General features: G+C 32.6%; 4 protein-coding genes across 5 annotated transcripts; 2 read left to right on the forward strand and 2 right to left on the reverse strand.

Annotated features, from left to right (window-relative positions):
• The first annotated feature begins 2,901 nt into the window (after window positions 1-2,901).
• On the forward strand, window positions 2,902-5,633 carry Pgant35a (polypeptide N-acetylgalactosaminyltransferase 35A). The gene is made up of 7 exons (XM_070672591.1): window positions 2,902-3,100; window positions 3,208-3,538; window positions 3,618-4,299; window positions 4,383-4,500; window positions 4,583-5,071; window positions 5,141-5,272; window positions 5,365-5,633. Exons 2-7 carry the CDS (start codon window positions 3,208-3,210, stop codon window positions 5,524-5,526), a joined length of 1,914 nt encoding a protein of 637 aa, XP_070528692.1. The 5' UTR covers window positions 2,902-3,100; the 3' UTR covers window positions 5,527-5,633.
• A 633-nt stretch (window positions 5,634-6,266) lies between these two features.
• Window positions 6,267-9,847, forward strand: Mh (maternal haploid). Of its 2 annotated transcripts, none has more exons than XM_070672583.1 (6): window positions 6,267-6,576; window positions 6,667-6,835; window positions 6,973-7,127; window positions 7,212-7,320; window positions 7,403-7,522; window positions 7,698-9,847. In XM_070672583.1, the coding sequence occupies exons 2-6, from the start codon at window positions 6,737-6,739 to the stop codon at window positions 9,237-9,239; spliced, it is 2,025 nt and encodes a 674-aa protein (XP_070528684.1). In that variant the 5' UTR covers window positions 6,267-6,576; window positions 6,667-6,736; the 3' UTR covers window positions 9,240-9,847. The 2 variants fall into 2 exon arrangements, with proteins under 2 accessions (XP_070528684.1, XP_070528685.1); XM_070672584.1 differs by having other exon boundaries at window positions 6,691-6,835.
• A 591-nt stretch (window positions 9,848-10,438) lies between these two features.
• On the reverse strand, window positions 10,439-17,613 carry LOC139111926 (vitellogenin). The gene is made up of 23 exons (XM_070672552.1): window positions 17,505-17,613; window positions 16,979-17,265; window positions 16,595-16,827; window positions 16,214-16,459; window positions 15,983-16,141; window positions 15,743-15,885; window positions 15,479-15,626; window positions 15,221-15,405; window positions 14,814-15,133; window positions 14,566-14,741; window positions 14,254-14,471; window positions 13,919-14,135; window positions 13,627-13,828; window positions 13,349-13,565; window positions 13,022-13,179; window positions 12,786-12,928; window positions 12,558-12,691; window positions 12,325-12,451; window positions 12,038-12,220; window positions 11,638-11,967; window positions 11,302-11,557; window positions 10,844-11,123; window positions 10,439-10,674 (listed from the first exon to the last, which is right to left on the reverse strand). Exons 2-23 carry the CDS (start codon window positions 16,989-16,991, stop codon window positions 10,503-10,505), a joined length of 4,260 nt encoding a protein of 1,419 aa, XP_070528653.1. The 5' UTR covers window positions 16,992-17,265; window positions 17,505-17,613; the 3' UTR covers window positions 10,439-10,502.
• Window positions 17,614-18,264: 651 nt separating this feature from the next.
• Window positions 18,265-24,301, reverse strand: LOC139112098 (PAX3- and PAX7-binding protein 1). The gene is made up of 16 exons (XM_070672881.1): window positions 23,792-24,301; window positions 23,300-23,478; window positions 22,628-22,787; window positions 22,426-22,525; window positions 22,158-22,315; window positions 21,977-22,059; window positions 21,689-21,888; window positions 21,406-21,595; window positions 20,338-20,461; window positions 19,993-20,181; window positions 19,705-19,904; window positions 19,467-19,617; window positions 19,175-19,370; window positions 18,889-19,087; window positions 18,653-18,771; window positions 18,265-18,512 (listed from the first exon to the last, which is right to left on the reverse strand). The coding sequence occupies exons 1-16, from the start codon at window positions 23,961-23,963 to the stop codon at window positions 18,461-18,463; spliced, it is 2,472 nt and encodes an 823-aa protein (XP_070528982.1). The 5' UTR covers window positions 23,964-24,301; the 3' UTR covers window positions 18,265-18,460.
• Between the last annotated feature and the right edge of the window lie 81 nt (window positions 24,302-24,382).

The raw sequence follows: 24,382 nt of genomic DNA on the forward strand, positions 1-24,382 counted from the left end.
GCAAAATGACAAATTCTATTTGGTCTCTGTCAACGATCTACTGTAAAATTATATCGATAAGCTGTATCAACAAAGGGAAAAAAAAAAGGAAAAAAAAAGACATGACTTTAATGCAGACATAGATGTGATCGAATCTGTTGCAATATTTAAAAGAATGCTGCCAGATGATGTCAGCAGGCTATATTGGCAAAAATACAGCTTATGCAGTAAATATCTGCCGTAATAGTAATAATGTATTCGAGTCTACTAGCAAACCGCCAATATATTGTCAACATTTTCTTTACTAGGATGTTGATCAAGGGCCTGCATCGAAAGAAGAATTATACGTGTATATCATGTTCTTGGTATATGTCGCTTTTTTCATCATATCACCAATTTCAAACGCGCTTTTAAATAATCAGAAGTATGTGTTACAATTCAAAGCAACGTTATACTACCTCAATATCGAAGTGTAATCATATTTCTCATTTTCGCGGACATGTCACTCATCCGTCGTCATGCATAATTAATGATCTGTGTGTCGCAAATTCACAATTCGCGTATATTAGAATTTATTACGCCCATTCCTCGAACGTTCCGTCACGTTCAATCGACAAAACTTTAAGGGCCGTTCCACGCGGACGTAGCAATATCATTTAACAAGAAACGAAAAAAAAAAAAGGAAAAAAAAAAATAATATTTATTCATAAGAACGAGGGTAATTGTTTGCCGTATTTTTTTAGTATAAAAACACGGACAGGGGTATTAATTAACGGGACACTAAGTACTAACGGAATAAGTACTAAACACTCCAATTACGAAATTATTTCATCACATCACAACTTTGACTTAAATTTGGAAACAAAGAAGTACCATTTTAACACATTTTGCCATACTATTATTATATGTGACGCGTTAGAAATTTTTTGCAATCAAAATTAAATATATTATTAAGACTTTTAGCCCTTAAAAGAAATTTGTAGAAATTTTCGAATTTATATATTTAAAAAGATATTATATAATTAATGTTGGGCGGGAGGTGGTCTTTATTGTAACTTACATAGGCATTAACTTTCGGACGGAAAAATGGGGTCTCGTTAACCTTCCCCAATCAATTGAATTTATTTATGTAATTGTTTTAAGTATATGTCTGTTGAAAGAAGGGAAAGGAAAAAGAGAAAGAATCCTAATGAAAGAAATAAAATATATATTACAAATGATAAAACTGTGTTTATTAAAAAAAAAAAAAAAATAGTAATCTAACTTATAGAATCTAAAATTACTTTTAAACGTGAAGTTGGAGTCTGGACTCTACCTTTCCGTCCGAAAAAGAAAAACAAAGAAAATGGTTAAAAGATCCATAAAACATTTTTAATTATATTCAAATTTAAGAAACTTTTAGAATACTGATTTGATATCGAGAAGATACAGTTCCTTTAAAAAATATATCAACAAATTGATATATTTTATAAACACTGATAATTAAAAAAGAATTAAGTAAAATATTTCAACTTTTAGTAATAAAATTCTCAATTGACTTACCATTTCTTTTGATGAATGTTGTAAATAATCAATGTAGATTATAACTTTACATAGGATGAATATGATCCTGCTCTCTAGAAATATCTGAAAAAAAAAAAAGAAGGAAAACAAATTTATCACTTAGAAAAATGTCTTTTTAATGTGTTAGAAATAGAATTCACAAACGAATTGTTTTAATTTTATTTTATAAAACGTAAATTATAGTATTATTAAATACATATATATATATATTTTTTTTATTTCTTTGAAATTCTGTTTCCGACACATTTTAAATTGGTTTAATGTTCCTATTCACACACGTCAGTCTTTGGATTGGTGACGTCAAAAGCGCAAAATTGTATTATAAAAATAAAAACGTGCGTGGTATAGGATAAACAGTAATTTACCCACAACAGTACACTGTGGCTCGTATTCGTAGTCAATTCTTATTTCAAGATCATCTCAAGTAATATCTTAAGACGCTAATACAACCCTTTAATTGTCTGGACACAAACAAGACTATTTAAGACGATCTTAAATACAAGAATGGAATATGAATACCGAGCTACAAGTAAATTTTCAAAACGCTATATTTTGAAGCCTATAAATACTAACAGTATAATAAAAGGGTTAAATATAAAAACACTGCAATAAAATTAAAATTAATGTTGTAAGTTGCAAGAATAATTTAGCTTTTTAACATCACTTTATATATTATTTTAATTCGTAATTTTATTAAATTAATGAATCAGTGAATTGAACCAACAAAAACCTCAGTAGTTTGTTAAAAATATTTCGAAGACAATCGACAAATTACAGCCATTTTACAGTTTTATGTTTTACCATTTCCTAAAATGTGACTATAAAATTACACTTAAAGCTGACACAGATACCTGTTGATCTTCCACATACTTTATACATTTATTTTTGTGTGCTAAATATCACAAAGTCAACTCTTGAAACTTATGGATTAGATAAAAATTTTAATATGAAAAGCCTCTGTGCCTGAATTATTTTACAAGTCTAAACATGTTTCAAATTTTTATACATGCAATATTAATTCTATCAATCAATATTAGAAGGAAAAAAAATGTTTCTTTTAATTATTACATTTAAATAATGTAATTAAAAAATATAATAAATCCGTAACAGCTTATGTAACTGAAAAACTTTGACGTAATAAACCCTGCGTTACTAATAAACATATTTCTCAACCGAGAAATAAAACCGATAACAAATAATATACCTTTTAAGAGCTGAAAGTGTACTTGACATATACAATTTTGATTGCAATTTTTGATTGTAATTAATAGGTCCACTCAACCGAGTCGAGGGCTTTGAATCACTTTACACCTTTCGCAACAGTTTAAACCGAGTTATGAATTATTAGACATCATAGACATACTGCTAACGGCCTACCATCGAACGCAAGCGCGCAACAAAATAACGACTGCCCCCTGCGGCTAGGTGGTTAGGTCTCCTTTTATTATATTTGGTTAGGTCTTGTTACTTACTGGTCCATCCGCTGAGGAGAGATGAATTCTAGAATAATCATTTGAAATATAAAATTGTGAATGTGTTATTGAATCGCAGCCGTGCGGTAGGTATACGTCGATTCGAATTACTTGCCTCGGCTTTATCGCTTAAAGCTGATAGCGTGATACACGCGCGATATATGCGACTGACCTTTTGTTTTCTTCGGCACAGATGACATCGACGAGATACGTATCGTTTCTGTCGGGAATAGTGATCGCATCCCTAACATGGGCATTCAGCCTGTATCTTTACTCAAGACTGTCGCAAAACGTTATCACTGCCAGTCCGACGATATTGGTGCCGGGGGCTTCCAAACGTGGCGAGCACATCGACAACGAGATCATGCTGCGCGACAACGTCGTCGTGGCACGCGACAGGAAACATATTTTAATTGGTAAGGAAGCCTATAACTTAAAGGGCAATAAAAACCTCGGGGGCAACGATCTACTCTTGCAGCAGCTGCAGCCGGTGCCCGTGAAACCTGCGGTTACTTTGGATCAAGGTACTGGAAGTTTTAATTTTATTAGGCTCGTTATTAGACTGCCAGGTTGATATATGTAGTCAAATTATTTTTTTAATAGATTTGGATGAATTGGGCATGGTGAAAAACTTGGACGATCAACGAAAGAGAGACAGAGGCTATAAGGATTATGCTTTCAATGTTCTAATATCCGATAATCTCGGTGTGCGAAGAAATATACCGGATACAAGGCACAAACTATGTGGAGCACAAAAGTATCCCACCAATTTACCAAATGCTAGTATAATTATATGTTTTTATAACGAGCATTATATGACTCTGTTGAGATCCTTGCATTCTGTGCTCGAGAGAACGCCAACTGAGTTCCTACATGAAATTGTCTTGGTGAATGATTATAGCGACAGCGATACATTACACGAGAAGGTAAAAGTATATATCAGAAACAATTTCGACGACAGAGTACGCCTGTTTAAGACTGAGAGGAGAGAAGGTTTGATCAGAGCTCGGGTGTTCGGAGCTAGCAAAGCAACCGGCAAAGTTTTGATTTTTCTCGACAGTCATATAGAAGTAAACGAAATGTGGATAGAACCGCTTCTTTCAAGAATTGCTTATTCAAAAAATATCGTACCGATGCCAGTGATCGATATTATAAACGCAGATACGTTTCAATATACCGGGAGTCCGTTGGTAAGAGGCGGATTTAACTGGGGTCTTCATTTTAAATGGGACAATTTGCCACTTGGGACATTAAAACATGAAGATGATTTTGTAAAGCCCATTAAGTAAATACTTTTATATGTATACCCGTATTAATTATGTCTAATTAATAAAAAAAAAATAAAAATTTAACACTTTATATAAATAGATCACCGACTATGGCTGGAGGATTGTTTGCTATCGACAGAGAATATTTTATAAAAATGGGAGAATATGATACCGGCATGGACGTTTGGGGTGGAGAGAATCTTGAAATATCATTTCGAGTAAATATTAATTATACTTGTTCTTCTGTATTGTTTTTAATATTCATTTTCTTAATGGCAAATAATATTAATTTCTTTTTAGGTATGGATGTGCGGCGGTAGCATTGAACTTATTCCTTGTTCACGCGTGGGTCATGTATTCAGAAGACGACGGCCGTACGGCTCGGATGATCCACATAACACGATGTTAAAAAATTCCTTGCGAGTCGCGCACGTATGGATGGATGAATATAAAGATTATTTTCTAAAGAATGTTAAAGCTATTGATTACGGCGATATCTCAGAGCGATTAGCATTACGACAAAGATTAAATTGTAAAACATTTGGCTGGTACTTGAAAGTGGTTTATCCCGAATTAACATTGCCAGATGACACAGAAAAGCGAGTGAAAGATAAATGGGCTAAGCTTGATCAAAAACCAATGCAACCTTGGCATTCGAGAAAGAGAAATTATACCGATCAGTATCAAATAAGACTTGCAAATACCGTACTCTGTATTCAAAGTGAAAAAGATATTAAAACTAAAGGTTCGAGGCTTATTTTAATGCCTTGTTTAAGAATTAAGTCACAGGTAGGTTATTATTACTTTAAAAAATGTTTTATGTTATTTTTTTTTTATTCTACATGCATATTTTTGTAGATGTGGTACGAGACTGATAAAAACGAATTAGTACTTGGTCAGATGCTTTGCATGGAAGGCGCTGAAAAAATTCCAAAACTTGGAAAATGTCACGAGATGGGAGGAAGCCAAGATTGGCGTCATAAGCGTATTGTAAGATACTTTGATTTGATTTAATTTTTTTTTTTTTTTTTTTTTTTTTTAGCACACAGTGAAAATTTTAATTTTAATCTATCGTGTTACAGAATGGTACCCCTATCTACAACATGGCAACAGGAACCTGCTTAGGTGCAATGCGCGATGTAAGAAATATTCCTCTCGTCATGGATTTATGTACAAAATTAAATATCTCGCTGATTACGTGGGATCTCATTCGATCAAAAATTCCAATGAAGGAAGTCAGATGACATAGAAAGAAAAGTCGTAAAAATAGGAAAAAAAATCCCGAGGATTGGCTTGGAAAAAAATGGTAGATCCTTTAATAAATTGTATGTACTAAAAAAAAAAAAAATAATTGCAATTAGAAATCAAATATTTCACACAAGTTACTTTAATGTAGTCTCGCCTGATATGAAAGAGATTAAGAAATTAAACGAAAAAAGCTCTAAAACAATTGAAAGTATTATAATTATATAGAAAATATGACAAAAAGATGTATCTATCGAATATGTATAGGTGCAAATGTTAATAACTTTTATTTGCGTTGTATATTGAATAAGTTCTTTATGTACACTTGTTAAAATTTTATATCACGTTTACGTTAGGTTGTGACAGTGCTCTCTATATTTTATATTTTTTTTGCAATGTTATAAAAACCGTCTATTGACAAATGCACAAAGATTTTTGTAAAACCATTGTTTATATTTATAAAATGTATTTATATATAATTATATTTGTATATAATTTTTACATTAAAAATAAAATAAAAATTCTCTAAACCTTGTTTTAATTACTAAATAATTTCTCTTTTTTTTAATAGTTTTTGCTGAATTTTATTTTTTAATTTTGCCGCGCGACATTTTTTTTACGCACGCGATGAACGAAACGGAAGTTATCGGGGTTTAGAAGGCTGGCGCACGCGTAAAAGGCGTTCCGAATATTCCGATCCCATCGAAATCAAGAACATTGGTCGGTTTTGCCATCTAACGGTACTTTTCACGGATCCTGCTTTTCGCTAGCGCTAAACCGTTTTTTCTAGCATGCACTGACGCCACTGGCTAGCATGTCTCTCATGTTTCTCGTCGCTTCTCGTGCTAAATGATTCTGTATTCGATTGCGCTGGATCGTCGTTTGCCGTTATTCGAGACGCCTTGTCCTTTTTCAAGAACAAATGGATGTGGACTGTCTCGCGCAAGCTTGTGAAATGCAAATTTCCCGTGGGACACGTAGAAATATTTCTTTCTTTATTTTCACCTGATATAAGGTATTCGGGGAGAGAATAATTAAAACGTAACAGGGTAAGTGTTTAATTGCATATCTCGCTGAACCAAATACTCGTCTCGGTCTGAAACGCTTGTCAAATATTCACATTGATATTCCTAATGTAGTGTAACTGAATAATTGCCTAGCAGAAACACCTCAAAGTTTGGTACGTCCTGAGCTTTTCCTGCAAGGACAATGGCATCGCGAGAAGCGCAAGATTTTCACATGGCATACGATATGCATGAAAAGTTGAATTGCTTAGGTGTGACGGAAAATGCAGTTAGCCTGAATAAGGTATTTATTCCTATTTTCTTTGATCAAAATTAAAGTGTGTCCTTAAACTTGTTTTGGACTTGTAATTTATATTACTTGCATTATTTTCGTACGTAAAGAAAGGTATTTATTAAGAAAATTTTTTTAATTTTTTTTAGGAGGATGCCCTTTATATACAATCGTTGGTCGATCAAGCATTGGAACTGATTGATCCTACTCCTAATATTCACACACTGTTTGTACAATTCAATGCAAGATTCTTCAAGAATCGCTTGTCGTCTGTTGAAGTTAAATGGAGCAACAAAATGAAGTGGTAAGTATTTTTTATGATTTTGATATGAAATAATTTGTAATTCAGTTATTATTTGTATGATTTTTTTTATGCTATTGTTTATAGTGCTGCTGGAATTTGTACCTTTCACGCACGTAATAAAGAATGTGTGATATCGCTCAGTGCACCACTACTTAAGCTTAGGCCAAGAAAGGATCTTGTAGAAACCTTACTGGTAAATTTCTCAATAAATAAATGTAAGACTGATAAAAATATACATTATTGTACATTAATAATTTTTTTTTTTGTTAAATTAGCATGAGATGATCCATGCATATTTATTCTTAACAAATAATGACCGAGATCGAGATGGTCATGGACCTAATTTCCGTGAACACATGCACCGGATAAATAAAGAAGCAGGAACCAATATAACGGTGAGTTAATAATTTTTTTATCTTTACATTTAATCAATTTAATGCATAATAGCAACAAAATAGCTATTTTTAAATTATATATAAATTTCTAAAACAAGAATTTGCCGTGATCACACTTTCGTATTTGTAAAATACATTTTTTTTTCTGAAACTCTTTTATGTAAAATAAATACAGATTTATCACAACTTTCACGACGAAGTAAAGTTGTACAGACAACATTGGTGGAAATGTAATGGACCTTGTCAACATAAGCCACCATTCTTTGGAACAGTTCGGCGAAGTATGAATCGTCCGCCTGGCCCATCAGATTACTGGTGGCCTGAACACCAGCAAAGGTGCAATGGCCAATTTATAAAGATCAAAGAACCAGAGAATTTTAAATCGCGCTCAAAACAAAATGATAAATCAAAACCGATATTAAAGAATAAGAAACCAAACAGAAACATAACAGAGTGGTTTACGAAAAACATTCCGACGATGGATAAAGTTATACCTACGTCTTCGAAGATTCTTAATAATAGCGACTCTAATAAACTATTTACTCGAACGGAGAATGATAAACCTAGCACTAGTAAAGACAATGGTGGTACAAATTCATCTTGCGCTGTGAATGAGAAAGATACTCAAAATGTGGGAATGAAAAAACTTGGCAGCTTTAGTAATAACGTACATGGCTGGGGTATTAGTGGCCCAAGTGATTCGAGCGGCTCGGGTGGAAATGTAAAAAACGATAATGCAAATAATGTTTCTAAGAATCCTAAGTTTTCTTGTTCCGGTGTTCTTGGAGGCAATAATAACGGCCGAAGTAATCTCTTGACCAAATTCAAACATATTAACGACGATGAGAATCATCGATGCGAATCAGTTAGACGAGATTCATATTCGGATTCGTCGTTAGCCGCGGGACAAGAGTTCGTCAATAATCCAGTCTTAAATCTAAGTCAACCGAGAAATAATTCCGTACCTTGCCCTATGTGTAACATACCTATGACTTTAGAAAATATTTATAGACATATAGACTCATGCCTAATAAACGATAATACGTCATTAATCGATGAAATTAACAATAATATTAATAATAATAATAACAATGAAGAATTAATGCTGCCTATTCGAACGTTTTCGACATCGGTGGCGGAAAATCCTGTTGATGCAAATACATTTTCTAACAAGCGTTTAAGATTGGATAATTCGAACGAAACGATTGATTACGTTACTTGTCCCGTTTGTAATAAAAGATTGCCAGCCACGGATATTAATCAGCATCTCGATGAATGTTTATTAGAAGCGGATACAGCTCGTAAAGCTGCCATTCCCTCCACTTCTCGTGCATCGTACGACGATAGCGTAATCACCATAAACAGTTCCTCTAATTCCGATTTGGATAGTTCCGTATTGACTGAGGATTCTAAGTTACAACCTTGCGCAAGTACTAGCATTTGTAAAAGCGACGCAGTAAATTCTGAACGAAAGTGTTTAGTTTGCAATGCACAAATTGCACCTGAATTATCATTAAATGAACATCTCGAGGAATGTATTGGAAGTGTCTTTAACGACGATACAATGACAACGGATGATAATGAGGACGATAATGACGATACGCTTGCTATAGAAAATAATTCCACGGAAAATAAATATCCTTGTCCAGTATGTATGCAGATAATATCAGAAAATCTTATGAACCAGCATTTAGATATGTGCCTTAAAAACGAATAAGTGGTCTTGTAAAACAAAAAAGAGCAACAATGCACTATTTTGCGGATGATAACGAAATGTCCTTTTTTTTTATCTTTTAACAAATATCTTTTCATATGTATAATATTCATTTTTGCATATCGCGATTTTATATGAGACAGAAATAAAAAAGGAATGTAACGCTGAACAAGAAAATTATTAAAATATAAATATGTAATTTAAAATTATCTTTGTATATTACTCATCATTTATTAAATAGAAATTTGAAGTATATTATGACGAAACCTGTGTTACTAAAGAGAAGGCACAATTTACATGCCAAGTGTAATTATCAACATGTAATCTGTATGTAATGTACTTGCATGTATAATTTTATAGCATAAGATCTTTAACAGTTAAGACTGGTTTAAAAAAAAGAAAAAAAAAAGCTAGATTATTTATATAAAAATCGTTACATAAAATTCTTAGTGTTATTTTTTAATAAATAGTAAACAATAAACTAAGGCTAGTAATCAGCTAAAATCTAGAGCTTTAATCATTTAGTCATTTAAAATTAGAATATGTTTAGTGCTACGTATCATTTGCTAAACTTTATATTTTATAACAGAAAAAAAAAAAAAATAATAAAACAGCACACTGAGAGGCAGATATAATATTTGCTGCGGCTACGGTAGCTGGTATATGTGTAGTATGTAGTAGTGGTATGTGTATGTACTCACCGTCAGGAATGGCGTTCGTGGTGCTGCGACGGCGGCTAGTGTACGTGACCTTGGCGTGGTGCTGCGACGGCGGCTAGCGTACGTGATCTTGGCGTGGGGTGCGTCGAATCTCACACGAAGCGCGCGCGCGTAGATGTGTTGCAGAGCACCGGTCACAGAGGACTGAGGGGGAACGCGGCCTACTACACCTCCCCGCACTCCGCGGCCGAGAGTGGGAGAAGTCACGTACGCGAGCCGCCGCTCGCAGCAAATGTCATACCTGCCTCTCAATGTACGATAGATGATTGTGAATCGTTCAAATGTTCGGTTTGTAACCAGCATTTGTTCATTAACAATTCATTTAACAACTGGACTGATTTAATAAATAATAAGAATAAAGATTTAATTAATCAACTGACCTAACGGCCGAATAATTCGAGCTCTAATTGCGTAATTATATAGATACCTCTTTTTTTTTTGTACTGTACTATCGAACATTAAAAAGTATATTAAAAATGAATATAAAGTTATTTCACGATATTATTAATGTGTTACAATTATATACGTATATCTTTTACTGAGTAAGTTACAATTTTTCATATAATCTGTCGACGTTAGGGTGATCGAGTGTGCATATTCCACAACTAAATTCTAACACATGGTTGGAGAAAAAGAGTAGAACTTGTTCCTGAGTCCAGTGCATGTATAGTAAAATATTAGGTAGCAAAATATCGATTGCCTTGTCGCCCATTTTAATCCTAGATACAAATAACATTTTTTTTTTTTTTTTTGTACTACAATTAACGATCAAAAAGATATATAAATCAATAATATAAAAAATTTATTTTAAATATAAAATTACCTATGTAAACTGGATTTTACACGTTATCAATTTGCTTATTTAATATTAAATGTTAATTTTCTTACCTCTTTGTTCCTAGTGTATGAAATGTATAATCGGATTGCAGTTGTATATGTGATGTAGCATTATAGAGGATCACTCTGTCCTCGTCAGCTATAATCTGTGTAGTTCCCGATTCATCAGTTAAATTAACGTTGATCCCATGTACACCGTTAACTACTGTTAATGCAAGTCTAGGATTTTCGTCATAACATTGCCCGAGTAATATCATTTCGTTGTTTTCAGCGAAATTGTAAATCCTGTTGTACGCCGACTTTATAGAATCCGATGTTATGATGCATGTGCCTAAATTATAAAAAAAAAAAATATATATATATATATATATATTATATATAAATTAAGTAATCTGTAATACTTTATGTCGTAAAATACATTGTCGTATACATATTTATCATCATATTTATCGCATTCATCAATATTCAAAAATTTATTTTAAAATAATTGCTGTAATGCTGTTACGTACTAGAGAACATTTTAAGTAAAGGTATCTCCATATACTTATGAATTCTCGTTCGTGTCAAGAAAAGATCAATGTAGTGAGGATTATATTCAACTGCAACTTTGTCCCCGTTAAGTTGCAGTTCACCGATGTTTGATTCTTTCGGAAAAATCGCAGTTATTGCAAGTTCCTCGGACTTTCTCGCAATACTGCTATTTCCACCAATAAGATCGTACAAAGCATACATTTTCCAGATTAATTTGGATAAACTCTCTGGCAACTGAAGGTTTTATTACAAGTTTAATTATTATATCGTTAACATATTTGCATGTGAAGTTTTATGAACCTTTTACGACTCACGTTTTCGTATTGTGCAGTTACTTTATATTTCCGTAAAGTTGACAATTCTTTCGATACTTCGTAGCAAGAATTTGTATAAGGCACAGTTTTCTTTTCTGCAAATTCTTTTTTGCATTCGCTATAAGGCCATTTTGGTCTTTTACTCTCCTCGAGCTGTTCCGTGCTGATTTCACCAATTAAATTCATCGATATAGAGGATCCACTGCATTTTCCTTTCATAGTATCGGACAGTCCCCAAACGATACTTAATTTAACGCGAGAAGAATCACTTGGTTCGTTGTTCAAAATTTCCCACTGCCACGGCACGTGTCTTTCAATCTCTACGCAAAACTAAATCAATCGATAAATCAATTTCGGTTACATTTAATATTATTCTATTCTGTGTGATATCTAAATTTACCTTCAATATGCGTTCACCAGGCACAATCTTAGTGGCCTTAAATTTTATCACATCCGATAACCAACTAGTGGTTTCATATAATGCAGCTATGTTCCATTGATGAAGAATTTGCGAAGATCGTAAGTCCTGGTGTGTTAGAGATAATATATGACGATTTTCACTTTTCAAATATTCTAATCTCGTCTAATAAAAAAAAAAAAATACTGGATATTAATTTCTTTCTTCGTGGATATAGGAGCAAGCTTCTCTATTTTTATTATTTTTTTTTTTTTTATATAATATTTTACCTGGGACGGTCCAGATTTGAGTACTTCTACATAAGCAGCTAGTCCGCAACTACCTTTTGGTGGTACATAAGTAAAGTAATCCAATAGATGTAATCCAATTAATGCAAACTTAATGTTCGGCCATATCCTATAATTTTCAGAATGATTTTTTTAAGACATATTTTGTGATACATTAAAAATATGTTAATTTAGTATATACAGATAAATATAGATGATTGTAAATGATACATTACTGATAATTGCTTTGATGAGAGGACCAAACATCGTTAATTAATGTCTCATGCGATAACGTGCTCTCGCAATCAAATATTTTTACTTGTAGTCTGCCACCTAATTCGGGAAGTCCAATGTTAAGAACATTTATCGTCTATACAAGAAAGAAAGAGATAAAAAAGAAAACCGTAGTGTATATATAAATTTAAATAGCGAAATAGACGCTACGTGTATGAAATAATAATTACCTGCAAATTAGAGGACGGCGATTTTACAACTGCGTGCGATAAAGAGCACGAACGACAAATCTGAAACACCTTTGATCGAGCATTGGCACCTTTTATGCTTGTCAGTGTTTTAGCATGTATTGTAATTCCCGTTTTAACATGTTCTGCAACAGAAATTTCGTACATATAGACAAATCGTCAAAATTTAAATTTAAATTATAAATCGTCAAAATTTAAATTATATACATGATCGATACCTTCTAAGGTGTCGTATGAAATAAATGGTCGTTCATCTAGTCCAAGTGTAATGTTAATAGGAAGATATCCATGTAAAGACTGAACTCTTTCAGCGCTGTGCCACAAATCGATCAGCGGATTGTAATTCTCTATCATTTCGGAGCCATGAACGGATGTGCTACAAAATTTTTTAATATACGTAAGTGTTTCTTATGAAAATAAAAGTTTAAAAATAAAACTACAATATTAATTTTAATTGCTTAAAAAAAAAAATATTACAAACGCGCACGCGAGTAAATAAATGTAATTATACAAATTTTATATAAATGTATAAAATATAATCTTACCGCAAAAGAATGTGATTATTTCGTCCAAGTAAATTACGGGTAAAGTTTCCTCTCATCGAAAACAAAGACGTTCCCGTTATTGCGAGTCTAACATTAGTGCCGAAATCGGTCACTTGCAATGATTCTAACGATAACGGCACGTTTATACGTTGTTGATTAACATGAAACTCCATGTTATAATACGTTTGATATATATTATTTGATAAGGAAGATAAGTCTAAAAAATAAAATATTTGAATAATGTAGCATTATTACAATTAAAATCGTGAATTACTTACACTTAAACCCTTCAACTATGTTTGTTTCATTCCAGTGAACATATAACACTGTTTTTTCTTGAATACGTGTAATTACTTCTAAGTGCACAGGGGCTTTTCTTCGTTCGTCCAATTTGAATTCCTTCAATATATCTTTTATGTATGTAGGACTTTCAAAAGAAGTTGCTAGTGAGTGGAAAACACCCTCCGCTTTGATATATAACTATAATGCCGCACAAAAAAATTTTATAATTAAATCAATTAACATTTAAATGTAATGCATAAATTTTTACTTTGAAATACATATACTTACCGAGACGTGATTAACGTGTGTTCCGCTAGCATAATTATTTAAAGTCACGTATATTACTTCGGGAATATTTGTGGAAGGATTGGCTATAATAATACCGTGCAACATAGCGCCAAATCTTCTAAAAGAATCTTGATAATCAACCAAATAATTTCCCGTAGTCAGATACTCATTATTCGGTTTCCAAAGTATGCGACTGAATTGGGCTGCGATTTTACTTCTGTAAATATTCAATAACAGCTATTATAAGTACGAACAAGTAATATAGAACAGTAATATATATATATAACAGTATAAATAAGTAAATATTCGATTTTTTTTTTCGGCTTAATATTTACATATGCTTATAACAAGGGTATGTGCTACGTTCCATGGACTTTAGCATCGTATAAAAATAATTGTACAAGTGTTGACTGGGCTCGTTTTGCATGTACCAGTATAAAGATATCAATCTGTTCGGTGTAGGACTGGAAACAATGAGCAGAGTTAACGCAGCCGCTCTCATTTCCAAATGCTCCGTTCTGTTGAGCAAGATCGGCCAATACACAGGATAAATCTATAAAATAAAGTTTTTACACGTAATTCAATGTGGCATTTGGCATTAAATATTTAATATGTGTAGAATCAATAAAAAAAAAAAAATTTCATACTACGTCAGGTCTTAATGATGCTGTTGGAAGAGAAGCCCATGCCGCCAGTACACGAAAATGCTGTGAATCAGCATTATTGCCACTAGCTATAGGCTCTAAAAACTCAACAACTTTACCCAATTGTATGTTTGCCAAACCTTCCAACCAAACTATTTTCTGTTCATACCGAGTAGTTTCTGTAACATGATCGAACGGTATAATCTTATCTGAATAATATTAACTGAAACAAAACAGATAGTTAGGTATACCTGTAAATTTATCGAGATACAGACGTACGTAATCATCTAACATTTCATATGGACAATATATTAAACAAGTTTTATATATTAACGTTCCGTAAGTCAGAATCGCTGTATTTTGCACTTCTATGGAGATTTTGCTTGGCAGAGTGAGAAGCGGCTGGAGGCTGACTAACAACTGTACATCGGGTTTTCTTACGTGAAATGGTAAACGCATGAGTAATTGAATTGCAGACACGTCGGACACTTTATTACTCTGAATAAGATCCAATATAAAAAGCACAGACTCTTTACTTCCAACTTGTGGCAGCGTCTCGAGAAACATGTTCCTGTAATAGTAGAATTTTAATTAGAAATTAAATTAATTATAAAGCTAAAGATAGTAATATAATAAAGAATAATTAACGTATAAGTACCGTATTGTTTCCTCTTTATAACTAGTTCCAGAGATTCGAGTATAAGCTTTTTCCAAATCAAGACGATCTAACATACTAAGATAATAGAGAAGTATAGATATCGTTGTGTTGTGTAAATTATTAACTTCGATATCTAAACCAGGATTTTCGAGCCTGTAGCTTAAACGATCTAACAAACGGGTTATCTACAACAGATCGATGAATATTTAACCGGGACAACAAAATATGCGAAAAGATAATAAGAATGATGGAACTTACAGATTTAAAAATAAAATTTTTATCCAACGTGCTTCTACCCTGCGTAAGATCCGCTTCTGGTAACTCATGCTGAAGGATTACAGTGTGTAAATCACTCGTATTAATTTTATTTACTATGTTCTTCACTGTAGATAACTCAATAGCTTGCCTGTAAAATAAAACATATAAAATAAAACAATTGTACATTTTCTTATGTCATACAATAAAAAAAAAAAAAAAAATACAAGTACATAATATGTATATGTACATATTTGTAAAACATACTGAACAAAATGAAAATGTGCCTCGCCCATACTTTGAAAAGGTTGCACGTAAATATTTCCGGATGCATTGACAGAGATGATATCGTGAACAAATCCATCGGTCTCTAATCGATACACTCTTTCGCTACTTTTCAAAATGGGATTCTAGAAAATATTTAATACAGCAGTAAATTACAACGTAGCATGATTTGATGTAAATCGTTAATTTAAATAAATAGATAAATTATCAGTGACAACGTACTTGATCCTCGTCAGTGCATTGTACTTTAGGAACGTTCGCCCAATTGTGACTTGAATGCCCGATACACAACCGAGGATCGAATGATTTTCTTATTAAGCGCTGAGTCTTGCCTTCTGGACTAACAACGTAATCAACGTTACATTTTCCATAATGATTTATCTGGAAATTAAAATTTCTTTATGCAATACGCACATAATTACTCGTGCGTACTCGTAAGTGTTTACGACTTACTTCGGTGGAATGAAATGCGATCTCCTTTTCCAAATTAAGAAGATCTAATTGTAAAATTCCAGCTATGCTTCGTTTTATATTCGTTGTCCATACTGGTTCAGTTTCAATACTGAAGTTTTCGACGAGTCCTTTATTATATGATAAACGAAAAGGTTTCAAGAGTTCTAAAGCATCGTCGTAGATATCGACGTCGTCATTTTCTTCTTTTACATCTCCATTACGAATATTCGTTTTTAATGACTGCAGCTGATAAGAAACATTGAGGTATCACGTCAAATTACGATGAATAAAATTTTATCGCAAGGTATGTATTATACAATTCTTATTCTAAAAGAAAATATCAAAGGGAAGCAAAGAAAATGTTGGCTATTTTAGAAATACCTGTACTGTAACATAGTTATCTTCCGCTTGAACTATAAGCTTTCCATTGACATTCCACGAAGAAGCTGCATTGGAAGGCACTAGCACACCAGTGCTCGACGTAACGTTGTAAGAATACACGTACTCTTTCCCGGATCTGAATAAACTTAGCGCGATATTCTCCGTGCTTAAAAGTAAGAATATGAACAGCGTTTTTTCTATTCCATGCACTAGCCCGTGTACCGAATTGAAATCTGTAAAAGAAAAAACTTTCCTTCAGATTGATTTGATATCATTTTCTTCTAATTTCCTTTATTATTTCTCGTGCATTTACATTAAAAATTGTGGCAATTAATATTACTTGCTGTATAATCTTTTTATTTTACCAAAATACTTTTAACATACCTGTGAATTTCATGATGTATGATCGTAGCTCGGCGAAAGCGAACTGAGTTCACACAAGTCAAGGAATGACCCTTACCAGTTCTTATCATTGTGACCCACGAATACAAATACCTTTGCTTGTGCATGCACATATACACAATATATATAGGAATCATGCTCTCGGCGCATTATCTTCAATCATATGAATCGTACATGTATTATATTATCGGTGACCCTTTTTTTCTCACAATATTACACACTATAATTTAATTAAGCGCATAGCGTTTGTTACAATTAAGCCAGAGAAACTGTAAAAAAAAAAAAAAACACAATCGTCAATACTTTAAATTTATTTGTCTAAAATATTATTTACTTCTTTTGTTACGAGAAGTGTAATACTTTCAGATAAATTAATGCTGATACGTGTTATCATTTTTATTATACCGGATACCACAAAGCGCGCGCTTCGCGTACGTTATAAACTTTTTATTCTTTCTCAAAAAAAAATATACATATATTTTACATTTCATACAATTATGTTACTTACGGATGTACGTACGTATCTTATGTGACACTCTAAGCATCTCTCATTCCTTTAAACGTAATTCAAATGTACATTTTTGAATATCTATTCTCGCGGAATTGAGTGAGCAAAAAACTGTGCTTTCGGCTTATCCATAAGGAGCCTCGGTGTCGAGAATCTCGAGAAGTCGGCGTAAGCTACGAGTTGTAGCTACCTCGTCGCGGCGGAAGGAGGACGGAACATATATATATCTGTCCTCTTCTGCAAGCCGAGCGAGACCGAGCGTGGCCGAGCGAGGCGCGCTCACCGACAGGACGTCGGCGTGTGTGCGTGGTCCCCCACTCCAGCAACATCGATGTTGCTCGGAGCTAAAATTCCCATCACTGGCGAAAAGTAACAGAAGTTTAGAACAAAACAAGAAGTGTCCGAAGGCAAGACGCCAGCGCAATCTTTGATCGACAGTGGAAAGTTCGGGTTGCGTATTACTCGATGGTAATAGAAATGGTGAAACGTCGGGTAAATTACCATCCGCTATCGATCGAGGACAATGCTGGCGACCTGTTCTCGGTTTCTTTTTTGCTCGTCCTAAACTACTAATATTTCTCAAGCTTTTTCGGAGGCTCCGTAACAAGACTCTGGAATCGACGTATTCAGCTCAATGTAATTTGAATAACATTTTTTAAATGCAAAATTCAAATATTTACGAGTGTACATATTACAGATTAATTTTTTTTTTTTTCCTTGCTTATTTATTATGTACAATTGGGAAGTATATCGTGTCGTATGTTGTCTCATTTAGTTTATTACTATACAAAATTTTATATACCTTATATATTACACATTTGACAGGTTTACTGCGATGCATCATGTACATAATACTATTGTACGTTATGTGTATAAAATCTATCAACAAGCATACTGGTACTAAAGCAAGAAATTTGATAAAATTTTACTGACACATACATATAATGCTCAACATATTATAAAGGCTTAATTATTTTCAGGATAGATTTGGCGTATTCCCAGGCTTCACTGTAACATAGACATTTCGCTTTAGACGCATGTATCAGACTAGAGGTGAAATCAGATTAAAATTTATTCAATAAAAGCTGCTTAATCTATAAATTTTTCTCGCAATGCGCATACAAAAATTATTATTAATAGATACTTACTTATGCGCAGGGTTTGCCTGATCTAATTGTTCACTAAGTTGTTGAATAAGTGTGGCAAACATTCTGAGATGTTCAATGGTTTCTCCTTGCAACCATGCTCTTGGAAGCGTACTCATAATCTAATATACATCGATAAACATTTTATTCATTGCAAATGCCAAAAATTAAACAGCTAAATAACTTTCTCTGCGATTATAATTATTAAAATAATATGTATTTATTTTAACGTAACATACCATATTTGCTTTGAATAAAGCATCAGTTGGACAAGAAACTCGCAATCCAGCAAGTAAATAACGATTTAAAAGTGAGCCCAACGCCAAATTTTTTAGTTGCACATCTCCGAGCAGTCCTTGCCAGCTTAATAAATTGCGCAATAATTTGACAGCCATCGCAAATTGTCTTTGAAAAAATTGATGTTTCGTATCCCAAACTCTGAAATATTAACTTATGTTAAAACAAACGAAGAGATAACATATATTGTGAATTAAATCAATTTAATTATATACTGAATGTACTGACTGTTTTGGAAAGATAGGTATAAAAACATCGTTTTCAATAGCAGCTTTAATTTTATCTAAAATAGCGTTGAATAACGTTTCCAGTTGCTTGCTGGTGTCATTTAAATTAGGATATTCCTTGATCAATCGATTTATAGCTCCTACAAGACGTAATGTTTGGGAAGTTGACATAGGATCCCATATTTTTTCGATAATAGCTAAAAATTATTAAAATTAAATGCATATTGGATTAATCTTATTGTAGTTTTGTAAAAATAATTATAAACTATAAAAGATAATTTTATCACCCTTACATGTTAATTTTGGTATCACAACTTTTTCAATTGTTGACGGTATCAATCTAACATCTGGATCTCGTTTTAATGACTCCTCGGTCTCTTTACTGTTTAAAGCGTACAAAAGTAATGTATTATACCATTTTGTTCTTTCTAAATCGGCGCTTTCCTATAAAAGTAATAGAACATTAATTTTACAGGTTATTAATAAAACTTCCAATTATTTTTTTTATATTGAGCAAAGTAAATAAAATACCATAATTGGATTCCAAGTGACCAATTGTAATCTTATAATGGATGAAATAATTTTAGGTAAACACAGTGATACATAAGCTTCAGTGTAAGCGTCTATGTCCGTTTCTCTCCACGATTCGAATTTTGAAAGGATACCGCGTACTGTACAATACTCCTCCATAACGTCAGAAAATATATCTTTACAATCGTTATCAATTTCATCTGTAATGTGGAAATATGTAAGCATAAAAATTTATTAACAAAAAAGAAATTAAATAAAAAAAAATTGAAATATAAACTCAACTATTACCTTTTGTTTGTTTAAATACGAGATTTTGTTGCTCAGTGACTTCATCATCACTAGACATGCCGTCAATATGCTTTGGCATATTTGAAGCTAATTCTCTTGCTCTTCTGCGACGGGCTCTTCTACCCTCTCTCTCTGTAGCTCGTCGTACGTGCACTTCCACTTCCGGTCCTCTTCGCATAGCTTGACCTCCTGCAAGACAAATAGAAATAAAGAATTCGCATTATAAAATTTTTTAGTTAATTTTTTTTAAGTATAAGGGCATCAAGTACCTTCCTTCTCCCTATTTTTTTTTAATCTAACTTAAATTTTATCAGCTTTACACATATTTATTGAAAATATACTGACTTGCTGCGGTAGTTATTTCTTCCGCCTGATCTCTCGTATCTTGTCGTCTTCGTTCCATCAATTCAGTTGAACGTTCGCCATATAGATCTAACCAGCGTTGTTCCAAATCGATAACCAGAGGAAGCTAACAAAAGAATTATACATTTCAGTTGGTTCAATGAATATATTCTATTAATTAAAACTGAGATAATGTCTAAACTTAATGATTTTATGATAATAACATATAATGCTCAAAAAGTATTAATTTATCTGTTAATCGATAGTTTCATAAATTATTTTAAGAATTCAGTAAAATATGATAATATACCGTTTACACATTAAAAATAGATTAGACATCAAATTACTTACCACAGCCAAATTAATTTATTAATCACTTGTATAAATATATTTATTAAAAAAAAAAAATAAATAAATAACACATAATACAGAGAAGATAATGACCCCCGGCAATGAAAACTTGTGTATGTGCTATATATGTATATATCATTCTTATTTTACAAGCAGTTCAACTTGTTATTTAAAGACTTTATCACACCTTGAATTAATTTATCACAATTTGTATAAGTAAATTATAAAAATTGTATTAAAAAAATTTTTAAGGATCTAATTTAGGCTGTTGCGAAGTAGTAATCTACTATATATTTGTATAATTTATTTAGAAGAATAGATCTGAAAAAAAGTAATAACCAAATATTCTTTTAACTTTTTAATAAATAACATCTTAAATTTTTTGTAATTTGAGACTTCCTGGCCTCTCATTGCAACAATATTCAATTATAATCCGACACATACAATCATAATTTTACATTACGTATACATAATGTAAATAATATATATTATTGAAATAATTTGATAATTATGCTAAATATTTCAATATTAATTTAAATTTAGTTAAGATATTTTGTATATCTTTATAATCGGATTTTATCTAAGAATTTAAATGCCAAAATTGAAAACGATTTATTAAAGTTACTGATACTTTACTGAGACTGGAGAACTTTTGTCAGCCACATACTGTACGATAAAACCCAGTGCACAAAAATGAAACGTGACAGCGTATCAACCCACCTTCTCATCAAGACACTCTACCAAGTCAGTGACATACCCACGCAACTCTTGGTAATATCTGAAGCGTTGTGCGTAATGCGGTGTACGAACTTCGCTTTCATCCAATTCTTTTATGGTTAGCTGTAATTCTTCCTCTAAACGTTCTTGATCTAGCTGATGCCGTCTATGCACCTCTTTCAAGTTGTCCAACCTGTAAATAATAATGTAATATTAGTAATAATTTATTAATTTTTTTATCGTATGTAAAATCTAAAGTAGGATGTTTCTGTGAAAAATATAAGACCTTGTACGCATCCTGTTCACGATTTCTTGTGGTGTAACAGGTACAATTTTTGTTGGATCTGGTGGTTGAAGAGACGGTGGCGGAGGTGGTGCAGGCATTAATACCATTTCTAAAGGTACACCAGATCCAATCATCTGATTAACATTCATACCCATTGTATATTGCTGTTGCAACATAGAATCTTGTTGCGCTGCTGCAATCTGCATATCAAAAGATTCAAGAGATTTAATTTTGTTTTATATTGTACATGTACAAAAAATACAAAGTTTTAATGAATTCAATATTTACTTGAGCACCCGTTACACCCTTTCGTATTTGTTGTGCCTCCCATTCTTCTTCTTCATTTTCATGCTCACTTTCATTATCTGAAACTAAATTTAAAAATGTATTCCAAATTTTAATTAAAAGAAAAACAAATTTAAGTAAATTTCATAAAATATACAGCTAAAATAATTATATAAAAATTCACATTTTAATGGAACTTGAGAAGCAAGAAATGCTTCTCTTCTCTTTTCTTTATCACGTGCTTCAGTGTTGACAGTCATATCTAGGCGGTCTTGAGAATCATCATCATCACTTCGATCATGATCTTCTTCTCGTATCAGTCTTGATTTGCCTTTGTCATCGCTATAAAAAATTAACTCGTTGTAATATTATTTTAAATTATATTAATAATAAAAATACTACAAAAGAAAAATAAGAAATTGTCATTAATTATTTTAATAAAAACGAATTACCTTTGTTCTTCAATAGGAATGTAATCGGTTCCTAATTCTCTTGCTTTTTGTCTGCGTTTTCGCGCTGCATGGATCATAGCGGCATCAGGTATACATCCACCTAAATAATTTTAAAACATTATTATTAAAAAATATAAAAACGAAAAATATAAGTAAATTTTATTACTAACTATTATATGCGTATTATATTAAAATTACATACTTTCAAGAAGTATTTTTACAGTTTCAGCTTTATCTGTATTTTTCTTAAATTTGTGACTGCAAGGCTCATCTTCCTCTTCACCCGACGTATAGTCATCTTTTCCTGCTGCTAATGCAGCTCGTCCATTTAAAATCAGCGGTCCTGTGTTTTTTATTTTAACCTAGCAATAAAAATTATATTTTGATTAATAAAAATACATAATCTCAAGCAAAAAAATTTAATATTAAAAAAAAGGTACTTTTAAATTGCAATTTTGATATGTCTCGAAATCAAAATACTTATATTTCTACTAACGAAATAATTAAAAAATATTGACTATCACGTTATAATAAAAAGCTCACTGCAAGACAATTAAAAAAAACATGAAAATAGACAATAATTTAAAAAGCACTTGGAACATAATATTCATATTTGATTGTTACTTATTTTCTCAATGCACATGAGTAATAAAATAAATTTAAAAAAATAAGAAGTTTTTTTGTAAATTAAATGACACATAATATTATAAAAAATAATATGATATTTGTCTTCTTGCTGTACTACCAGAGTTGTTCCAAATCTTGAAACATTAGTCAACATATTAGGGAGAATAAATAATCCTCTATGTTAAATAATAAGTTACTTAAATTGAAGAAATGCTAATAATAATAAAACATCATAGAGATAGCTTACTACTAGATCATCTGTCTTTATTTCTAAATCTTTTTCCTGCTTAACGGATTTATTCGCTTGCTCAGTGTCCACTTGCATTTTCTCTTCACCTTTCTTTTTCCTCCTTTCGTGATCTAGCTGTTTCATCAACTTTTTGCTCCTTGATGATTTCTTGACTATAAAAACTTCTCCATCGTCCCCTGTAATTTATTTTAATTTTAATTTCAACCTGAGCATACTGTTATATTGTTCAATGCTTGAAAATAGATTTTGGAGAAACAGCATCTGTTAGCTAAATGTTATCTAAAACAGACCTACACTGGCATTGAAACATTTGTTTCTGCCACTGAAATTACTCCTGCAAAAACTTGTTTTACAAGCATTTGGCATTATTGTTACAAATAAATTGCATATGAAACCAAATACCGGGTAAACTGGTTACACATTAATTATACCAACACGTACGTATATATTATATTATATACGCAAGCATGTGTGCACATATATAAACACCTTGTTCCAGTTCCTCTCCAAAGCTGAGGCGCGTCTGCTTTGGCTTATCCTTCTTCGTTTTAACTTTGACCGGCTGCGCGTCCTCCACTTCCATTCTGTTCTCATTATCCTCGTCGTCATCGTTGAAAGGACGTCGGCGTATGTTCCGCTTCGGTTTGTTGAATAATGACATATTCGTTGCAACGTCGTGATCTCAACAACAGAGTACAGCCGTTCGGGCTCGATTTGTTACAGACGCGGCCTGAAAAACGGCATGTGTCTCGTCGCAGGGCTAACCGTCAATCAATTGAAATGTACGTGGCAACGTCCACCTCCGTATCGTCAGAACCGCGATAAGCAGAACCGTAAATTTGCGCAAACACTCGAACACATTCGCGAACGAGCAGGAAAGAGGCTAAACGGTGCTAAACGGTAAGAACTTGGAATCACTTGGAATACTTGGACAGATTGGTTCGGAATGATTGCAAGAGGGTGACACGATCGCTTGGCGCAATGACGACGCTCATGACTCGATGGGTTAAGAGCCGCCCTGAACATCGCTGCGTTCCGAAATACACTGTAACTAGCTGAATCTCGTTTTTATTGTAAAGC

The sequence above is a fragment of the Cardiocondyla obscurior genome, linkage group LG26, assembly GCF_019399895.1.
Source record: "Cardiocondyla obscurior isolate alpha-2009 linkage group LG26, Cobs3.1, whole genome shotgun sequence".
Classification (NCBI taxonomy): Eukaryota; Metazoa; Arthropoda; class Insecta; order Hymenoptera; family Formicidae; genus Cardiocondyla; species Cardiocondyla obscurior.